Source organism: Corythoichthys intestinalis, chromosome 1, assembly GCF_030265065.1.
Source record: "Corythoichthys intestinalis isolate RoL2023-P3 chromosome 1, ASM3026506v1, whole genome shotgun sequence".
Lineage (NCBI taxonomy): Eukaryota > Metazoa > Chordata > Actinopteri > Syngnathiformes > Syngnathidae > Corythoichthys > Corythoichthys intestinalis.
Genome location: NC_080395.1, coordinates 47,555,175 through 47,577,195, shown reverse-complemented (window position 1 = coordinate 47,577,195; position 22,021 = coordinate 47,555,175). Strand labels below are relative to the sequence as shown.

Below are 22,021 nucleotides of genomic sequence, written 5' to 3'. Positions count from 1 at the left end.
CATTTTTGGAATGAGTACATGAAACTTGCTGTACACTGGACTGTACAATATGTAATAGAAAGAATTGTTGGAATTTTCATTTCATCTTTCCCTAATGTTATTGAGTTTATATCATTGAAAGTAATGCGTCAATTTTGGTCTTCGAGCCAAAGTATTGAATAAATGTCGTTTGAATTTATCGTTGTACTCCGATTCATTTATAACGCGCATACTGTATGTGCAATCGCATTGTAGGGTTGTTTGTGTAATTTGAGCCTGTCGGTTGCCGTAGCAGTGATGTGGCTCTCAATTTTTGTGGCTTCCACGTCACGAGGAAGTAGTGGCGATCCAACGAGATCGCTCGCCAAATAGGCCGACTGACTTTTGTAAATGTAATTAAAACAACTACTCTACGAAGGTGAGCAACTGGTGGCGTTTCGAGGTAAATTATGCCTAATAACTTTGTTACTGCCGCTAACCTTGTCGGCATGTTTTGTTAGTTATTTTGGGCGTCAGATAGCTTTCTAGCACTAGCTAGTGTCCTCCATTTCATTGCTTTGGCCTACGAGGGAAGCTACATGTTAGCTACCGGACGCCAAATTGCTTTCATACAATTTTTCTTTCCTCTTTTTTAATAGTTTGAGTGACTAATTGTTGTTGCGTTTATTCATTTTGCATCTTTTATTGCTGTCGTACTGTACGGAAGTTATCGTTGTACTGTCCACGGTAATACGTGTCAGTCTATGTTGTTGCTCAAATTAGCATTTTCCATTATTATTAGTCAAACAAATTTAAATATAGGATATTTAGCCATTTTCCAAAATGTTCTACAGTAATCTAAATCACATTTGTTCATTCACATAGTCACATATCATAGGACGTCTATTGTGCTGCCTAAAAACATCTGTATTCAATGTTTTTCTGTTCAGATTGTCATTTGATACACCTATAATTCTACCTTACAGTCAAATGAACAAAAAATTGAAGAAAACAATGTGCTATAACCTGGGGTGCACATAATTCTTTTGCCCAGGTTCTCAGAGGAGGACCTGGAGATGTGACTTGGTCCTCATGAGCTTGAGAGCCAACCCGCCTGATGCGATAAATTTATGACAAGCTTTACTTAGAGCCAATGAACTTTAATTAATTATAATAACAATTAATGCTTGATTAACATCAACTGGCACAACAAAATTGCCATTACTTTGAAATGTAAAGAAATAAAAAGCACCAATTCAAAATAAAGGGCATTATGCGGCTCCCACATTAACTCCAAGCCTTTTTAAAAGTGGGATGTCCTCCTCATAAGACTTTATTGAACGTGCATGTTTAGCTTTGTAAAATGCGAGCAAAAACACGTTGTCAGTGCATGTCGCTGTTCATTACCTTTATTCCGCCACTTGTCCATAGGGCGAGCGGGGTCCTGTTTGACATCGATAGTTTGCTTAATTGCCACATGCTCTGTTTTTTTCGTGCTTTTCAAAGTTTGGATGGCTGAAATTCTTTGACCCTACATAAAATGCGCTGCTCTTATCGGCGACATTGGGATTCTCACAACACATTTTGTACCGCATTTCCGTGCGAGCATCATTTGCTTCTAGCCATGGTACCTCCTACTTTTCAGCAAAAGTCCTTTTTTTCGGTAGCTCCGGTGACGTCTCTGTCGTCTGTCTGTCTTTTGACGGGGGTGGGGGAACACGGAAGTAATTACTCAGTGTGGCCTGCCTCTTTGACATTTTGAGAAGTTATTTTCTCGTGTCCGCCGCAAATACGGTGGTCAGCCATCGGTACGCAAAAGCGTATGGAAGTCGTTGAGGGCCAGCGCGTTTGTCTACGTCCGGTACGCATGCGCGCATGCGGACCACTTATGTGCACCCCTGGCTATAACATTTGGTTCCATGTAGTATTAAGATTTACAGTAATGTATTCTACTCTATTATAGCCTACTATACTGTCTTCTCCCGCTTCAGATCGGGTCGCGTTTCATAGGTATCATATCATGTTTTAAAAAGATGGCATATATTAACAATGTCGAGTTGACCAAAGCTGTATGTTTCCCACACAGCAGACCGACATTGAAAAGTTGTTGAATCAACAGTCCGCTGTCGATCTTGTATCGTTGAATCAACGTCACTTTTGCACCCTCAATTAATGTTGTTTCAATGTTGAAATCCTTACAAAACCAAAACGTCATTTCAATTATTAATAATATTGGAACAACGCTGAATCAATGTTATGTTTTTGACCAAAACGCTCGCTTATCCATAATTCAATGACTTTCAATTAGAGCTGGGAATCTTTGGGCACCTAACGATTCGATTACGATTACGATTAAGAGGCTCCGATTCGATTATAAAACGATTATTGATGCACCCCCCTCCTTTAAAAAAAAAAATTTTTTTAATTTTTTTATTTTTTAAAGTTTTGTACATTAGCTCCAAAATTGTTCAAAAATACTCTCAGGCTAAACCAAACTACTATTTCAGTATCAAGTTAACATATAGCAGTAAACAAATATACAAAAATAACATTAAATAAAAAAAACTCCAGTCCCCATTCTGTATCAGCAGCTTTAAACTACATTCAATTAATTTAATGTTGTGAATCAACCGTTAAAGTTGTTAAAATTGCTCCCGTTATTCCATAATTTCCCTTTTGTCTACTTTTGACATGTGAAAGTTTTAAAACTATTTTAAAGATAGATTCAAGTCAATATTTTACCGATTTAGGAGTATTTTAGATAAAAAGTTAATTAGGTTTGCTTGGAAGGTTAGCTACAACAGCATTGCAGGGAAGTGTACTGCATTAAGATGGCGGCCGTTTACTAACGTCCGCATCTAGCTTTTTGCAGATGTGCTGCTACCGCTACCGAGTCTATATTGCATCTAGTCCTATATAAATGATATCTACCGTAACATTATGTAGCTTAGCTGTACTTGTAGCAGCTTTTCGGCAGCAGTCAGGTATGTTGTCGTGTTTTTTTATCTCGTGGCATGAGTTGAGCTAGAGCCGTGAGTTGAGCGTTGGCGTTACCCGAGGGGCCGGTTAATGAGAAGCATGATGTTTAGCTACTCCCGCTCTGTTCCGTCCCGAAGACCGCGCTGAGTGTGTTGTACTTCCGCTTTACTTGGCATATTTCAATAATTGGAATTTGGATGTTTGTGAATCGTTCTCGAATCTTCCACGGCCGAATCGCGACTAATCTAAGAATCGGAAATTTTGCACACCTCTACTTTAAATCATATTTCCTGGTCAATCATAAATCAACTATTTGTCAACATTAGTTCATCAGCTATGAAATAATGTTAACCCAACCATCGCCTGACATACCATAGAACAACGTTTTTTCAACGTCACTTGACGTCGAAAATTTCTATGTCAACCATACTGATGATTTTAATGGAAAATCAACGTTTATTCATTGTCTGTCTGCTGTCGGAGTTTATTATGTATTTGTCCAGTTTCGTGTTTTACATTTTTTGATAAGTCATGGTTTCATTCATTTGTCTGCCTATACAAACTGTTTCCCGTTTACAGTGGTTTCTGTGAAAACTGTACCGCGGCATAACACACATTTACCGTATACAGGTAGTCCCTGGGTTACGATGTACTCTTTTTTTTGCGTAAACAAAACAGCACCTTATTGTACCTCAGCGAGTATCTTATTTTTTTTAGTTTACTTCGATAATATGACATGTTCTGTCCTCACTGTACGTGAAGTTTTTTATCTTGACAGACGGCAAACAGGACAATTGTGGTTTTTGAAGCTTTTTACTTTCTTCACTTTTGACAATTTGTATAGCTTTAACACGCATATGTACACTTATGTTCAAAACGACACGCATTTTAACAATAAAACACTTGACACAAAACACTTGATGTTCAAATGTCCATCTAGTCTGATCAATATATAAACTTAGTAGATAAAATTAGACTAATTTGCCCAACAAAAGTCCGCTATCTTAAATGCAACAAATGCTAACATATTTACAATTGTCATAGCAAATCGCTCACACACAAATCCACAAACTGTAGCTCTAAATTTAATTAGAAATGCATACACAAACATATATTTGCTGAAACAACTTTTAGCCTTATGTGGGCCAATCCAGAGTACAGCTGTGCTTTATCCATTTCAGGCTAGTCGGCAAGGCAACAGTCCAGCCAGACCCAACGCTGCCACCAGAGGGCAGTGTATCCTCCATCATTAAACAAATTATAACACTTTTGGACTTTTTGGAATGTTATTTTGAGAGTTAGGGGTACTGAAAGGGTTATTTCCAACCTACGCAGAAATTCGGGTTAAGCAGCCAGCGTAGGAACGGAACTCGTTCGTAACACGGGGATTACCTGTATACTTAATTTTCTAAAGTTTGTCCTGCATCGTTCACACAATTAACTGATATTGTGTTTGCTGCAGGTATAAAGCCAGCCAGTGATATTCTTTGTATTCTTCAAGACCATTCAAAGTCCAGTAGAAAAATGACGGCTGCAGAAAATGTTTGCTACACTCTGATCAATGTCACATCTGACTCAGAGCCCCCTTCTGAAGTCAGCCTGAAGACTGATTTGGGTAAATGGTTATTGTTGATTTTTCCATTGGATGCTTATGTCATGTAAAAGTTCCAGAGGTGGGTAGTAACGCATTTCAGTTACTCAGTTACATTTACTTGAGTAACTTTTTTAGAAAACTGTACTTCTAAGAGTAGTTTTACTAAGCAATGCTTTTTACTTTTACTTGAATTGATTTATGAAGAAGAAAAGCTTCTCCACTACTTTGGGCTACACGAGTTATTAAATTTTTCCTCTTTATTCTACATATTAGATTTTTTTCTGCCAGATATCCCAACAGTGACTCTATCAGTTTCAACAATGAGACTTTGCAACAATAATCATATGACTCCATTATACCAATGGGAGTCAAGTTTGCCGTTGTATTATCACGCCGGCCTGTTTAATCATGTGGCGTCTTTAAAATACTGTAAAAAATTAAGTATTTGACATACAGAGCTGCCGTCAACATGAGTCGACAGCGTGGATTTTAACCTGTCTTCCAGTTTTTATTTGGCACCGCTTACCACGGAAAACTGGAGATAGGATCCTTGTAGTTTCATAAGGGAATATATTGTCTCCACTAGAGGGCACTCATGCTCTTTGGACAAATGATGCGTCATTTCTCTACTTTTTAACCGGAATTTTGTATTTCTTTGGCTTAATGTGGTTATGTAATAGGTTATAGTACATAATATTAACAGTTCATATAGATAAGTTTGTGCTGGGGAAAAATACCAGTGTTTAAAAAAAAAAAAAAAGTAATAATCAAACATCATTTAGCAGTTAAAATGTTACTCATTACTTGAGTATTCTTTTCACCAAATACCTTTTTACTTGTACTCGAGTACATTTTTTTGGATGACTACTTTTACTTCAAAGTAACACTGCTCTTACTTGAAGAACATTTTTGGCTACTCTACCCACCTCTGAAAAGTACTCATATGGATTTTTCCATGATCTGACAGTCTTAACTGTGTTGTTCGTAAATTCTACAGAAAAGGGGGACATCAAAGCAAAAACTGAGGCGTTGAAGAAAGTGATAATAATGATTCTGAATGGTGAGAAATTGCCAGGTCTGCTGATGACCATAATCCGGTTTGTGCTGCCACTTCAAGACCACACCATAAAAAAACTGCTGCTCGTTTTCTGGGAGATTGTCCCCAAAACCACCCTAGATGGCAAGCTACTCCAGGAGATGATCTTGGTTTGTGATGCCTATAGGAAGGTATGCTAACAAGTGTAATAAAAATGAGTAATGAGGTTGAATCACATCATGTCCAACTTAAATTCACTATGTATTCAAATTATGAAGAAAGACATGATAAATAATAATAATAATGAACTAATATTGGATTGGTTTTACTTTAATTTTAGGACCTGCAGCATCCTAACGAGTTCATCCGAGGCTCCACTCTCCGCTTCCTATGCAAGTTGAAGGAGTCAGAGTTGCTTGAGCCTCTCATGCCAGCGATCCGCGCTTGCTTGGAACATCGACATAGCTACGTCCGCCGGAACGCTGTCCTTGCCATATACACCATCTACAGGTATGAATTAAGGTCTGTTGAAAAGGAGGTATCATGGTCTCTCTTCAAGGGAACTCTTTGTGAAATGACATGATGATTCTATATTAATGATAGTAACTCATCAATGATATACAGTCTTTGAAAATAATTCAAAGTTTAATGTATTATAGGGCTGCAGCTTTCGATTATTTTAGTAGTCGATCAATCGATGAACTACTTAGGTCAAATAATCGAGTTTTTTTACCATGCTCTTAACAAATGGTTCAAACACATATGCCCACAAAAAGGCTAAATATACCTCTAAACTAAATTACAAATACATTAAAAAAATAAATGAATAACCTCAAACAAAAACTTAGCTTATGTTGGTCTTAACAGGGAGCAACTGGATTCAGCCATGTGAAATGAAGCAGACTAGAGGGCAGTGTATCCACCCAAATCAATAAAACTAAATGCAAACACTTTCAAAATAAACCATTACAACGTCACTTTAATTAAACGAATACTCAAAGCAGCAAAATTTATTTCGAATCTTTTTTTCTAATTGAATACTCAAGTTAATCGAGTAATCGTTGTAGCACTGATGTATTATTACAAACTTTATTTCTACGTGAGTCATCGTTGTTCACGTGTGCCGACTTAAAGGGTGCGGCGGGTTATTGTGATGACAGGGTACCCGCGGGTTATTAAAAGTATTAAAAAAGCATTGAATTTAGTTTTCCATTATTAAAGGTATTAAAAGTATTAAATTAGATGTCATAAGTCTGGAATTTTTTCACCGTGGTTTTAATTTTGAAGAACATCTCGGTGCAACCTAAATAATATCCGTGACGAAGTTTTTTTAAAAAAAATTTTAATCCATGACGAAGATGACGCGTAGAATTTTTACGATGCACTGCACTACAAATCATAATGCACCTCGTGCGTGCGCGCTGTTAGCATCATTAGCATCAACATCACAACAGCAGGCAATCGCACAGTACTGTGTGCTAAGGTAAGGAACTGCTCAGATGCCTTAGTTGTTATGTTCGACGAAAGCCTCAACAAGACAACCAAGTCCAAACAGTTGGACCAGCATGTGAGGTATTGGATCGGCGACCAAGTCGCATCCAGATACTTTGGGTCGCAGTTTATGGGTCATGCGAAGGCAGTGGACCTGCTTAACATTTCAAAGTAAGTTGCCAATTAAAATGTGTTAGATGCAATAATTAATTTCTGCACGGTTTGCCTTTCGAATGAATGTGAATTTTGTAGTTTTAACTCAAGAGTTAGCCATGTTCAATGGGGTATTGGCAGGTGCACTAGCCTTAGCATGGATAAACCGGAGTCGTAGATCCACCATCACTCTCAGATTCACAACACGGTTGACACTATTATTGGAACGAGTGTGGGGTAACGTTGATCTGAATAACATGGCATGGTGATAGGCAAATTATAATGTAGGTGATAGTAAAACACCTCCTGGTATATTTAAATGTTTTTCTTGATTGAATAAGAGTATGGATTTTCTCTATCTGATTAAAAGAAATGTCTTCAATAGCTAACAAAGCATTAACATGTGTTTTGTATACTTCTTGTAATGTGATTAGAAAAAAACAATTACCACGGGAAATGGTCATGTGTAGCTTTTTTATTTTGTGGTAATTAAAGGTAAACTACTGCCATTTAGTGGCTGTTTTTTAAACTTTCACTGCCAATTGCAAGATTTTCCCAAGCACTTTACAGTTAAGATGACCAACTTGAAAATAACCAGTTAAGGTGACCAACTTGACAATCACCAACCTACCACCTTGACCAGGTCCTCTTAAAAGGGGAACCTGTTGTATTTCAAATGTAATTTCTGAACTTGCTTTACAAAAATAGTGTAAAATCCATTTTATCCTGGGGGGAAAAATCTGAAAGACCTTATATTTAAATGTGTTTTAATTGTATCTTCAGTAAATGTGCATTCTTTTGTCAAACACACTTAGTAATTGAGGTTAAATTTGATGTTCAGTGCTTTATTTTTTTAATACGATTCCATATTATCTAAATAAAGGGTGCGAGAAAAGTATTAATTTTCAGTTGAAATGGCATTAAAAAAGGTCTTAAAAGTCTTGAATTTAGATTATCAATCCTGGGGGGACCCTGGAGGAGCTCTCAACCATTCAACCTTTACAGTCTAATACAATGCAAAACGGGAAAGGAAATTAAGACTGACGAAGACAAGTAAAAATCCAACAAAAAATGTGGACAATATGCACGAAAAATCTTTAGTTGGTCACACTCGATAGTTTGTTTATGTTAAATCTTCATCAATGCCAACGCAGGCATGAATGCCCCAAAAGTATCGAGCATCCCTGTAGCTTTGCACCAGTCTCACAGGGTTCCACTTTGGGCTTTTTGACTCTAAATGAAATTGATTACGGGCACTTTAGGAAGAAAATGTGATTGGAAACCTCCACCAAATAGTGAAGAAATACGCTCCTCAATGTTCATTTAGAATTTAAGTAGTGACATCGAAGTAACACCAGTACTACAGCTTAGCATTTAACATACAGTAGCTTACACTAACTTTACTCTTGTGAAGCTGGGCTATCATTTTAAAAAACACAAACTATCTAATATGACTAATAAAGATGACACGAGCACGTAACATTGCTGGCACAATTCTAGGGCTGCAACTAACGATTATTTTTGTAATTGATTAATTGGATAAATGGCATTATTTTTTTCAATTACCTTCACAATTTAACTTGAAGTTGTTTCAGGCATGTTGTAACAATGAAGACAAAATGGATGACTAGTTCCTTAAAAAATATTTTATTACAGCTTCCTGACTTAACTGTAATCTATAAATGTACTGTTTTGAACACATACAACTTGTTTAAGTTTCAATAAATGTTTGCAGTATAAAACAAAAAAGAATTCCCACAGTACAGAAATAAGACAAAAGTCCCATTTATTTAAATTTTTTAAAAAAGTGCTGCTGATTGACATTTTTTAAAAAATTTTTGACCAAAGCGCTCATAAATTGTATTAATGACTAACCCTCCTAATAAGGAGAGGGCAGACTGTATGAATCAGGTTTTTTTTTTTTTTTTTTTTTTTTTTTTTTTAAATGAAACAATAGTTCATAAATACAATCCCATTCCAAAGCACTTTCCCTTGTATGACAAATTAGTTTCATTGGCAGCTTGTTTTGGAAGGAGACTGCTGTTATAGTTATGGGTTTATGTGTGTGGTTTCTTTATAAAAAGAAATGAGACAACTTTACTATCTAACAATAACTCAAGTGTTAATAGGCTTCTCTAAAACACAATACAAACGGACACTTAAGATATTGATTAGCATAGTCGCTAACTAGCTTAGCACACCATGCTAAGTAGAAACGTCCCATCAACAAATAATGCAAACAATACAATTGGTTTAATTTACTCACCTCTCATCAAACAACAGAAAAGACTAACTCTCGACACTTCGAAAAGTTATTGATTCGGTAGCAGACTAGAAGTGATCTCTTTCACTCACTCATATCACTAGCAGGCACGCAGCCTCACATTACACACAAGCAATCGATTAGTTGTTGGAGCATTACACAAGACAGACATAGATGAACTTACAGAAAGACGTACAAGGCACTTTGATAAGAAGAGAGCAGCATTAATGTCTCAGTAAAATACAATTTCTTCCGAGTAAAGATTTGTTTTTAACGAGTTGACACTGGCCTCTTGTGGCCAGTGCAATACTCTCAATTGCAAATGTGACAACTGAATAATCTTTCGGTCTGAAAGGAATATTCTGTGGTGTGGTCTCTATTTAATGCGTAACATATACGGCGGCACTATTTTCATCATCACTACAGTGCGACTAAACAATAAAGACGATTTGCGTCCAAATAAAGTTTTCTAATATTAGATTAAGCTGCATTTTTTAAATGTTGTATATAATGGATTAATTACTAACATTAAAGTAAAACATTTAGAACCAACATGTGATTTCACTTGGAGTTTTCCTTAAGAGGCTGGTTTTACCAGAGCTGTAAAAAGAGAATTAATGTAGGCTGCAATTATTCTTATTCGCACACCTTCAAGGTGTAAAACCGTACTTATTCTGTCAAATTTATTTGCTTCAGGAACTTTGAACATCTCATCCCGGATGCTCCAGAGCTGATTCATGATTTTCTTGTGAACGAAAAAGACGCAAGCTGCAAGAGGAATGCTTTCATGATGCTAATTCATGCAGATCAGGTCAGCAACAGTATCAACTGCGTACTTTGAATATAGTTGGAATAGAAACCTACACAAGTGGTCAGCATGGCTTTACTCGTTTGAATAATTTCCTCTAGGACCGAGCTCTGGACTACCTCAGCACGTGCATAGATCAAGTTCATACTTTTGGAGATATTCTCCAGCTGGTCATTGTGGAACTGATTTACAAAGTGAGCCTAATTTATCTTTGTTGAAGTGGTGGTATCTCCTTTAGCACAATAATAATCTAATTGATGAAATATTTTTTTCTAAATAGGTGTGTCATGCAAACCCATCTGAGCGTGCCCGCTTCATCCGTTGCATCTACAACCTGCTTCAGTCCTCTAGCCCAGCTGTAAAGTATGAGGCGGCTGGCACGCTTGTTACTCTCTCGAGCGCTCCCACAGCGATCAAGGTAGACTGGCAAGATAAAAGGCTGAGAATTCAACATAGGAAATTTGCAATTAATTCTGATGATTGTATTCTACTTCAATGCTGTATCTATTTACAGGCCGCTGCTCAGTGCTACATTGATCTGATTATCAAGGAAAGTGACAATAATGTGAAACTCATCGTTCTTGATCGTCTGGTGGAGCTGAAGGAGCATCCCACTCACGAGCGTGTACTCCAGGTATTTGAAATTCTGTGAAGAGGTGAATGTAATGCTTTTAAATACAAAGTAACACAGTCTAAAAAGAAAATGGTAATATTGCTAGAGATTGACAGATTATCTGCTGGGCCGATTATCGGCACTGATATTTGGAAATTTGACTTCTATTGGTAACCCTAACCCTTGGATCGCCTGGGCTTCAATACAGTCTTGATAAGCTTGAATTGGATGCAGGTACGACGTGGGGAACGCTCCCACATCTGGCTTCATGACAAAACACGATCTGACCATCATAATGTGTCAGCCGATGCCGACCAAAAATGACGTAATGTCCGGGTTACAAAATCGCACCAGCAGCCCTCCCCACACAGAAAGCGCAGAGTCGGCAAAACTGGACAAGTTTGTGAAAATGTCCAACCCGCGTTATTCCCAGGATATCTCTACATCTGTGAAAGCAATGACGCGAGTGAATCCCACATCACCTTACACGGGAATTTAACAGGATGTGTGTAAACGGGGCTTAAGAGATATGTGGGAAATATGAAGCAGAAGTAACTAACGTACCGCAATGGAACGTAAGATATGTATCACAAGATATTATTGTCAGCTGATTTAATGCAGCCTACCATCGCTTGTTAGAACATACTGTATTTTAATGCCCCCGCAAGGTTTTAATGAGACACAACCAGCTGATGTACTTTTCCCCTGCATTTTCAATCATTTAATCGGAACAGACTTAAACAATATTAAAGCCGGGCCATACTGGATATTTTAGAGCACACATACTCAGTCATGATGTTACTGTGTGAAACATGAGGACAGTGACCCCAAGCAGTGAACAAAAATGCCGGTACTTCACGTGTGCATGATCCTTTTTTGTAAATAAGTCAGACTATTTTCAGTAAACTACGGATGTGTTGACATGTTCACTACTTTTATAAATGTGTCCACATGTGTACAAACCCTTTTGAAAGACAGTAACCTTATGCCTTCTCCGACCAGGATCTTGTGATGGACATCCTGCGTGTTCTTGGCACTCCTGACCTGGAAGTGAGGAAGAAGACTTTGCAGCTGGCACTTGACCTCGTGTCATCACGCAACGTGGAAGAGGTTGTTTGACTCGCAAGTGTCATGTTTTTCCATGTTTGTGCAGTTTCTAAATGTAATATTTATGTGTCCTTTTTCAGTTGGTGATCGTTTTGAAGAAAGAGGTGATCAAGACAAACAATGTGACTGAACATGAAGACACAGACAAGTACAGGCAGCTCTTGGTGCGCACACTTCACTCTTGCAGTGTGCGCTTCCCTGACATGGCAGCCAATGTTATTCCTGTGGTGAGCTTTTTTTCTAAGATTTTATTATGCGTAAAACACATCAGCATTGGAAAAGTGTATTTTTTTCTATTCATCAATAAAAGTTATGATAATGTGCTGTACATTTCCAGCTGATGGAATTCTTAAGTGACACTAATGAAGCAGCCGCTGCTGATGTGTTGGAGTTTGTGCGAGAGGCCATTCAAAGATTTGATACCTTGAGACCGCTTATCATTGAGAAGATGCTGGAAGTCTTTCATGCTATTAAAACAGTCAAGTAAGTTGTTTCTGTTATATTTAACTTGAGTTTACAATGAGAAACAACTCATTACCTAGACAGATTTTTTTTTTCAAAAGACATACTACGAAGAAAATAAAATGTCTTTATCACTATGATACAAATATATTAAGCCACCTTCTGTATATAAACACAAAATTAACAAGGATGAAATTCACGGATTACAGCAGGGGTGTCAAACTGATTCCACAAAGTGCCTCAGTGGGTCCTGGTCTTTTTTCCAACATATCCAGCACAGACAGTTCAACCAATGAGGTTTCTGCTAAAACAAGCAGAACCTGACTGCAATCAGCTGATTACACTTGTATGACGCCAGACTGGTGAAAAGGGATTCATCTCATTTGGTTTGAGTAAAATCCAGCACCTGCTGCGGTCGTTGGAGGACTGATTTGACACCCCTGGCTTACAATAACCGTTAATAAGTACATTATGTTCAGAAACATCACGCACAGTAAACAGTAGAGCTGGGAATTTTTGGGCTTTTTTTAAATGTTTTGAACACTGGTTCCAAAATTGTTCAAAAATCCTCTAAGGGTAAACCAAACTCCTATTTCAGTATCAAGTTAACATATAACAGTAAACAAATATACAAAAAGAACAGTAAATAAAATACTCAAGCCCCCATTCTGTATCAGCAGCTTTAAACTACATTCAATTAATTTAATGTTGTGAATGAACCGTTACAGTTGTTAAAATTGCTCCTGTTATTCCATAATTTCCCTTCTGTCTACTTTTGTTAAAGTTTTAAAACTATTTTATCATTTAAAGATAGATTCAAGACAAGATTCTGCCGATTTAGGAATATTTTAGATGAATTAGGTTCGCTACAACAGAGCCTTCTAGAGAAGTCACTGCTTTAGTACTGCTTTAAGATGGCGGCTGTTTACTAACGCCGGAAAGTCCGTCATTTCGCATCTCTGTTCAATAATACATGTTCTAACACAGCCGTCGTCTGTCATTTTGTAATTAGTTCTACATATATATGATATCTACTGTAGCCGTATGTTTGTAGCAACTAGCAACTGGGCGCTGTTTGCAGCGGCTGTCAGCCGCAGTCAGGTATGATTGTTTTTTTATCCAGCGGCATGAGTTGAACATGATATTTACTCTCGGTCTGTTACTCATTGCGTCCCAAAGACCGCACTGACTGTGTTTTACTTCTGTTTTACCTGGTATAACTCAATAATCGGAATTTGGATGTTTGTGAATCGTTCTCGAATCTTCCACGACCGAATCGCGAATAATCTAAGAATCGGAAATTTCGCACGCCTCTAGTAAACAGGGCACATTTTCACACTAAGCTGCTGTCTTTTTCCACTGTCCTTTAAAAAGTCAGATACTACCGATCTATCGGCATAATAGGTGACATTTATGAATATCATGGTCATGTCCTTAAATGTGAGCCTTGTTTTTCACAAATGGCACTAATGTTATGTTTGAGTATGTAAATAGGGTACTGTGTGGGTATTTAGTAGCTGTCGCTGTCAGTCAATATTTAGAGTGAAGGGAAATGCAGTGACACGCTTTAAATCAATACAATATCTTTTATGGTGTTCTAACTTCACAAATTATATAGGTTTGTTTGGCTTAGATAACTCATTCACTACCATCAGCGTTCAGAACAGCCTGAATGTCAGCCATTTTAGAGCATTCTGACTGATCCCTACAGTTCCGCCAAGGGCCTGCTGAATTTCTAGTGTTACTTCCAGGGGTACTAGCGAATAAGCACCTGAATATGTCTTACATCGGGTGTCTATGTGTTGTTTGTAATGTGGACTTGTAATGCAAGGGGAAGAAGATGATGACGACAAAGCACAACCGGCTGGAAGCGAGCCCTGACAGCGGTGCATCGCTCAGCATTGGCCCAAAGTGGGTGTGTTCTGATTGGCTACACTTCTGCCAAGGCCCTGCTGAATTTCTCGTGTTATTTGTAGAAGTAGCAGTTAAAATTACGTAAAATGAAATGCCATTAAAGTTTTGCCCAATCAATTTATTAATGTTGACCTAGATTAGTCTCTTTAACTCATTTGCTCCCGGAAACGTATAAATACGTTCTATTTTTAAATGCTTCACTGTCCCAAAAACGTATTTATACGTCTTTTGCGTTTTTTTAAATAAGAAGCCTATATACCGTCGACTGTATCCGAGAAACAAAGAACAACACTCCAAACCAATTTTAAAGCAATAAAACTGGCCACTGGAGGGCAGTAGCGCATTTTGCAAGACCAGGCAACCCGATTCAACAGCAGTGAACGGCCGGGCAGCATGGTCGGAGCGCTGGCGGCACGATGCCAGGCGGCGCTCCGACCGAACAAAATAACGAGCGGACACCTGGAAGGCCAGGCGTTGGACGACTGCGCAAACGGGTGAGACACTCAGTAAAGCGGCTCGCCAAGCAGACCCCGCAGAAACGCAAAAATAATCCATCTTTGTGAGACAGACAACGATGAGGGAAAAGTTTACACGGCTGACGTGGCGACAACGGCGTCATCTCGGCGACAAACCGTCATCTCTCAGTAGTCATGTGTGAATAAATTGCTACTTTGCTATCAAAAGCTCTATTTGGCTGGTTGTTCATGTTATTTTGTAAAAGGAAAACATTATTCAGATGTTTGGGATGTCACTGAAGCAAAAAATAGCCGTGTTAAAGTCAAACTTCTGTTTGAAATGTATGCGTTTACAAAAAGCTAATTTTCTCCCTTTTTTCATCAGAAATTGGAAAATTGCTCTAACTAAGCTATTTTCTAATGCTGATTTCTAAAGAATGGAAAAAGATATGAACTTACTTTTTTTTCTGCTGAAAGAAGAGTCTAATCTTTCTTTTGGTGGGTTCCATGTTGATATAGCAATGGAACAGAATTTTCTGTGGGCCTTGCAAAATCAGTCAAAATCCGGAAAAAACGGCCGGGAGCGAAGGGCCTTGGTCTGGTGAAAATGGCTGGGAGTGTTGGTGAATGAGTTAATGTATAGTGGGTAAAGTAACTTAAACATTAAATCAAATCTCATGTTGTGCATTATTGCATTGTCAGTACCCAATAAATGATTAATTATTTGTGTAATTCTAAGCATTAAGAATTCATATTAAGGAAAAAATATGAATAATAATTGTTTGTTTTTTCAATATTAAAATTGTTTTGAATAATAATTAGTTTGGCTTTTCTCATTGTTTTTGGTTCCGAACAAGAATTTTCATTTTTGTGCATCCTTAATATTTTCATTATTATGCCTCTTTATATATCAGTTTTAAAATAAACTTAATTGTGAGTGATAAGCAGCTTTTAACATAAAGTGTTCGTTTTCTGTCAAACTTTACAATGCAACTCGGGGAGGGAAAAAGTGCTAAAATGGCCTGATGTCGTACTGTTTTGGCAGCAATGTATCTTTATATGTTTGAATACTGTTACACCTAATTTATTGTCAGTTTGACACCTTTGACAGAATCTACAGAGGGGCGTTGTGGATCTTGGGTGAATATTGCAGCACAAAAGAAGATATCCAGAGTGTAATGACCGAAGTCCGCAGATCACTTGGAGAGGTAAATTGTGTTCAAAATCTGTTGTGTAGCTCTCAAAAATTATGCAACGGAAATTTCTAACTTTTTCCTTAACTGCACAGATTCCTATTGTGGAAAATGAGATAAAGAAAGAGACAGGGGAGTTGAAGCCAGAAGATGAAGTGACTGCGGCTCCAGCTCAGAAGCTGGTGACAGAGATGGGCACTTACGTGACCCAGAGTGCCCTCAGTTCCTCCAGGCCTTCCAAAAAAGATGAGGATAGGTAAGAATTTGCTTAGAAAAATTAGTTCCCATTATTTTGTCAGCCCACTCAGTATCTGTTGTTGCTGTTCAGGCCTCCACTGAGGGGCTTCCTGATGGATGGAGATTTCTACGTGGCTGCTTCTTTAGCCACAACCCTGACCAAAGTGGCTTTGCGCTATGTCGCTATTGTCCAAGACAAAAAGAAACAAAACGTAAGTATAGCTAGCCTGCATTTATGAAACAGAATATACTGTATGTCAATCTAACCTTTCTGTCCTTATTAGTCTTTTGTCGCAGAGGCCATGTTGATCATGGTCACTGTGCTGCACCTGGGCAAGTCTTCTCTGCCCAAGAAGCCAATTACAGATGACGACGTGGACAGGATCTCATTGTGCCTGAAGGTCTTGTCTGAGTGCTCGCCACTGATGAATGACATCTTTAACAAGGAGTGCCGCAAATCCTTGTCACATATGCTGACGGTCCGATTGGAGGAGGAGAAGTTGTCACAGAAGGTAATTGCTGTTCGACTTCAAACTGATGACTGTAAATGTCTGCGGAAATTCTCTTTCATCCAGATAATAGAGTGTGCAAGGAATTGATTCGATCGCTACTGGACTTTTCAAATTATCTTTGAACACATATTTGATTCTCGTCCGAGCATATTCATCAATTAATTTGTAACTAAGCCTGTCATGATATACACTGTCAAATTATCGCATCTTTTCATGGGACAACATTGACAAAATGACACTTTGACACAATAAAAAGTAGCATGTGTGCAGCTTATATAATGGACTTAATTTATTTTCCCCTCAAAATATAGCCATTAATATCTAAACCCCTGGCAACAAAAGTGAGTACACCCCTTAGTGAAAGTTGTCAATATTAACATACAACATGCCAACTGTCAATATTTTGTGTGGCCACCACTATTAGCCAGAACTGCCTTTACTCTCCTGGGCATGGAGTTGACCGGAGCTTCACAGTGGAGTGGAGTGGAATGCTCTTCCAATCCTCCATGACGACGTTGCGGAACTGCTGGATATTTGAGACTTTGCGCACCTCCACCTTCCGCTTGCGGATCCCCCAAAGATGTTCTATAGGGTTCAAGTCTGGAGACATGCTTGGTCAGTCCATCACCTTTACCCTCAGCCTCTTCAGTAAAGCAGTGGCCATCTTGGAGGTGTGTTTGGGGTCATTGTCATGCTGGAACACTGCCCTGCGACCCAGTTTCTGGAGGGAGGGGATCATGCTGTGCTGCAGTATTTCACAGTACATGTTGGAGTTCATGTTTCCCTCAATGGAATATTACTCTCCCAACACCTGCAGCACTCATGCAGCCCTAGACCATGACATTCCAACCACCATGCTTGACTGTAGGTATGACACACCTATCTTTGTACTCCTCACCTGGTCGCTGCCACACATACTTCAGACCATCAGAACCATACAAATTAATCTTCGTCTCATCAGACCATAGGACATGGTTCCAGTATTGCTTTGTTAAAATATCTTCAGCAAACTGTTTGCTGGCTTTCTTGTGTACCGTCTTCAGAAGAGGCTTCCTCCTGGGGTGACAGCCATGCACACCATTTTGATGTAGAGTGTGGCGTATGGTCTGAGCACTAACCGGCTGACCCCCCACCTCTTCAATCTCTGCAGCAATGCTGACAGCACTCCTGCAACCATTTTTCAAAGAAAACATTTGGATGTGACGCGCAGCACGTGCGCTCAGCTTCTTTGGATGACCAACCCGAGGTCTGTTCTGAGTGGACCCTGCTCTTTTAAAACGCTGGATGATCTTAGCCACTGTGCTGCAGCTCAGTTTCAGGGTGTTGGCAATCTTCTTGTAGCCTTGGCCATCTTCATGTAGCGCAACAATACGTCTTTTAAGATCCTCAGAGAGTTCTTTGCCATGTTGGAACTTTTAGTGACCAGTATGAGAGAGTGTGAGAGCTGCACTACAAATTTGAACACACCTGATCCCTATGCACACCTGGACTTACTAACACTAACGAGTCACATGACATTTTGGAGGGAAAATGACAAACGGTACTCAATTTGGACATTTGGGGATGTAGTTTCTAAGGGGTGTACTCACCTTTGTTGCCAGGGGTTTAGATATTAATGGCTACATTTTGAGTTATTTTGAGGGGAAAATAAATTAACTCTAATGTATAAGCTGCACACAGACTGCTTTTCATTGTGTCAAAGTTTCATTTTGACAGTGTTGTCCCATGAAAAGATATACTTAAATATCTGCAGAAATGCGACGGGTGTACTCACTTTTGTGATACACTGTACGATGGGTAATTTTCCTGGCTGCTATTTATCGCCATGTTTATGCATACATTTGTGCGTGCTTGTGTTTGGGTGTGCTGCATGCGCTCGGCACACGTGCATGTTGATTGCATGAGACTCTGTTCCTTTCACAGATATTTATTGGCCATCAACACACCGTAGAATTGAAGTTCACACATACAAAATAAGGAAACACATCTATATTAAACATAAAACGTTAGCATTGCTACATTGGGGCAAATGGAAAAAAGACAATGTACTAACCACTCTAGCCTGCTATAAAACATTAGCAGTCTTCTCCAAAACGCAGAATTGCGGTTGAAAGTTGACACTTCAAACATGAAAACTTGCTGGATTACAGCGTTTGCAAATGGTACGAACAAAGAAAAAAATCTATCACTGACACCACATGCATAACAAAAAGAGAGCTGTACTTTGTTTTTGTTTTGTTTTGTTTTTTACCTAGTGTAAAACTTACGGTTAGCGGCTTAGCAAACGGACTTCCGGTGAACATTTCAAAATAAAAGCATGTCATGATCAACATGTAAAGCTTTCTGGAGGTAATTTCGCATACTTCATTTTCTACACTAATAATAGATTTAAATTGAAAAAAATGAATATAAAAAACATTATGTAACATCAGTTGTAACAGGAGGGCTCTTAAATACCAAAAGTGGCCAGATGTTAGAATTCACAGCAGACTGTGGAGTTCAACTGTTAATGCTAAGATGTAGTGCAGGTTAGGGAATTAAACCCACAAACTTGGGACCTAAATATGTTTTCGGGCGCTAAAGTTTACAGTACATGCAGTAAACGGAATGTTTAACCTGTGTCATGTCACATACTCAAACGGCACACCTGTTGCTTGGATTGTAAATTAAATGCTATTTTGTTTTCCCAACTCCAGAAAGAGTCTGAGAAGCGCAACGTAACAGTGCAGGCAGACGACCCGATCTCCTTCATGCAACTAACAGCCAAAAATGAGACAACCTCTAAGGAAGACCAGTTCCAGCTTAGTCTGTTGGCTGCTATGGGGAACACTCAAAGGAAGGAGGCTGCTGATCCCTTGGCTTCAAAACTTAACAAGGTACGGTATCAGAAAGTCTCAAATTCCTTGATTTACCAGCTGAGACAATTAACTGCCACAATCTTTCCTCATAGGTGACGCAGTTGACAGGTTTCTCAGACCCGGTGTACGCTGAAGCATATGTTCATGTAAACCAGTATGACATTGTGCTGGATGTGCTGGTGGTCAACCAAACCAGTGATACACTCCAGAACTGCACCCTTGAGCTCGCTACTTTAGGTAAGTTAGGTTCATTGTCAGTCATCTTTGGGTTTCCACATTGGTTCTCTTACAAGAGATTTTCCCATAGGGGATCTAAAGCTGGTTGAGAAACCTTCCCCTCTTACTCTGGCCCCGCATGACTTTGCTAACATAAAGGCAAACGTGAAAGTGGCATCGACTGAAAACGGCATAATCTTTGGAAACATTGGTAAGATAAGTGTACAATTCAAGACACTCTTCATGAGATTTTTGATCTAAATGTAATTTTACTTTTTGTCTCCAGTGTATGATGTGTCCGGGGCTGCAAGTGACAGGAACTGTGTTGTCCTCAGTGACATCCACATTGACATCATGGACTACATCCAGCCAGCGTCCTGTACTGATGCTGAGTTTAGACAGATGTGGGCTGAGTTTGAGTGGGAAAACAAGGTGACCTTTGGAATTTTGTACATCCAGCAATCATCCTACTTATTTTGTGGTTTCAGAAGAATTAAGATGTGATTCTGTGTAATTTTATAAACTAATTCATAACTGTTTTTACTCCCGTTAGGTGACAGTGAACACAAACATCACTGATCTGAATGAGTACCTCCAACATATTCTCAAGTCTACCAACATGAAATGCCTGACCCCAGAGAAGGTGTGTTCTTGCATAAGAGAAAGCTAATTAAAATAAGAATAATTTCTCTAGCATATGAAATAATGTTTAAAAAAACACAATATTGGGGATTTTTATTGTGGTGCTAACAATATGACAAATAGATTACATATTTCTTTGTCTATGATCAAACAGGCATTGTCCGGCTTCTGTGGTTTCATGGCCGCCAACCTTTATGCCCGTTCCATCTTTGGCGAAGACGCCCTAGCTAATGTCAGCATCGAGAAGCCCATCCACCTGGGGCCTGATGCACCAGTCAACGGACACATACGCATTCGAGCCAAAAGTCAGGTGGGTCACTGCTGCTACAGTCGAAGCACTTCTGCCATCAATTATCTTGTGACATTAACTATAAATATTATGATGGATACATACCGTATTTTTCGGACTATAAGTCGCAACAGCCATAAAATGCCCAACGAAGAGGAAAAAAGCATATATTAGTCCACCGGAGTATAAGTCACATTTTTTGGGGAAATTTACTTGATAAAATCCAACCTATACAAACAGATATGTCATCTTGAAAGGCAATTTAAAATAAAAATAAAACCAAGAACAACATGCTGAATAAGTGTACAGTATGATAGTTACATGATGCATGAACAACAAAATGCGAACGTGGCCAGTGTGTTAACGTAACATAGCTATTAAGAGTTATTCAGATAACTATAGCATAAAAAACATGCTAACAAGTTTACCAAACCATCAGTGTCACTCCAAAACACCAAAATAACATGTGAAATGATATGATAATGTGTTATTAATTTCACACACAAGTCGCTCCAGAGTATAAGTCGCACCCCCAGCCAAACTATGAAATAAACTGTGACTTATAGTCCGAAAAATAAGGTAAGTATTCACTGGTACCTCGACTTAGGAGTGACCCGACTCAAGGAGGATCACAATCAATCATGATGCACAAACTGTTCGATTGTTAATATTCGGTTAAATATAATGAGTGTATGGTTTGCAGGGAATGGCCTTGAGCCTGGGCGACAAGATCAACCTCTCCCAAAAGAAGGCAACTATCTGAATGAACTCGTAGTGCAACGCTATCCTCCTGACTTTGTAAAAGTCACCCTGTCTTTGTCTTGTATCATCCCTCTTCCTCCCTTGCAACTCTGCACATTTTCGACTGGATGGTCAGTGGCTTCTGTGCTTCTTTTTTCTTTCTTTTTTTCTTTCTTTCTTTTTTTTTTATACATCACTTGTCTCAGATATCTACTCATCTCTGGTTCGTTTTAAATAAATGTTTATTGAAAGCCATGTGAGCTGTAGTTATTCAATAAATGCACATTTTAAGATTTAAATAGAAATTCATTTATTTTGATCCTGTAGAGTATTTTGTATGCTTAATGCACCGAATTACAGTACTTGTTAAAAAGAGCTACCACTGAGAAATGCAGTTTAAAGATTACTGCATGATGTATTTTACTCATAGACATATAACTGAATACTGAATCAACAGTTCAGCAACTGTGAAAATAAATGGCTGTATTAATCATCCATTA

General features: G+C 38.6%; 1 protein-coding gene across 1 annotated transcript; it reads left to right on the top strand.

The window, feature by feature from the left end:
* Window positions 1-276: 276 nt before the first annotated feature.
* copb1 (COPI coat complex subunit beta 1) lies at window positions 277-21,826 on the top strand. The gene is made up of 22 exons (XM_057830992.1): window positions 277-421; window positions 4,400-4,552; window positions 5,529-5,758; window positions 5,908-6,077; window positions 10,171-10,285; window positions 10,384-10,476; window positions 10,563-10,700; window positions 10,797-10,916; window positions 11,898-12,005; window positions 12,083-12,229; window positions 12,340-12,485; window positions 15,945-16,041; window positions 16,122-16,282; window positions 16,355-16,475; window positions 16,548-16,775; window positions 19,472-19,651; window positions 19,726-19,870; window positions 19,941-20,060; window positions 20,136-20,286; window positions 20,408-20,492; window positions 20,646-20,801; window positions 21,484-21,826. Exons 2-22 carry the CDS (start codon window positions 4,462-4,464, stop codon window positions 21,541-21,543), a joined length of 2,862 nt encoding a protein of 953 aa, XP_057686975.1. The 5' UTR covers window positions 277-421; window positions 4,400-4,461; the 3' UTR covers window positions 21,544-21,826.
* Window positions 21,827-22,021: the final 195 nt, after the last annotated feature.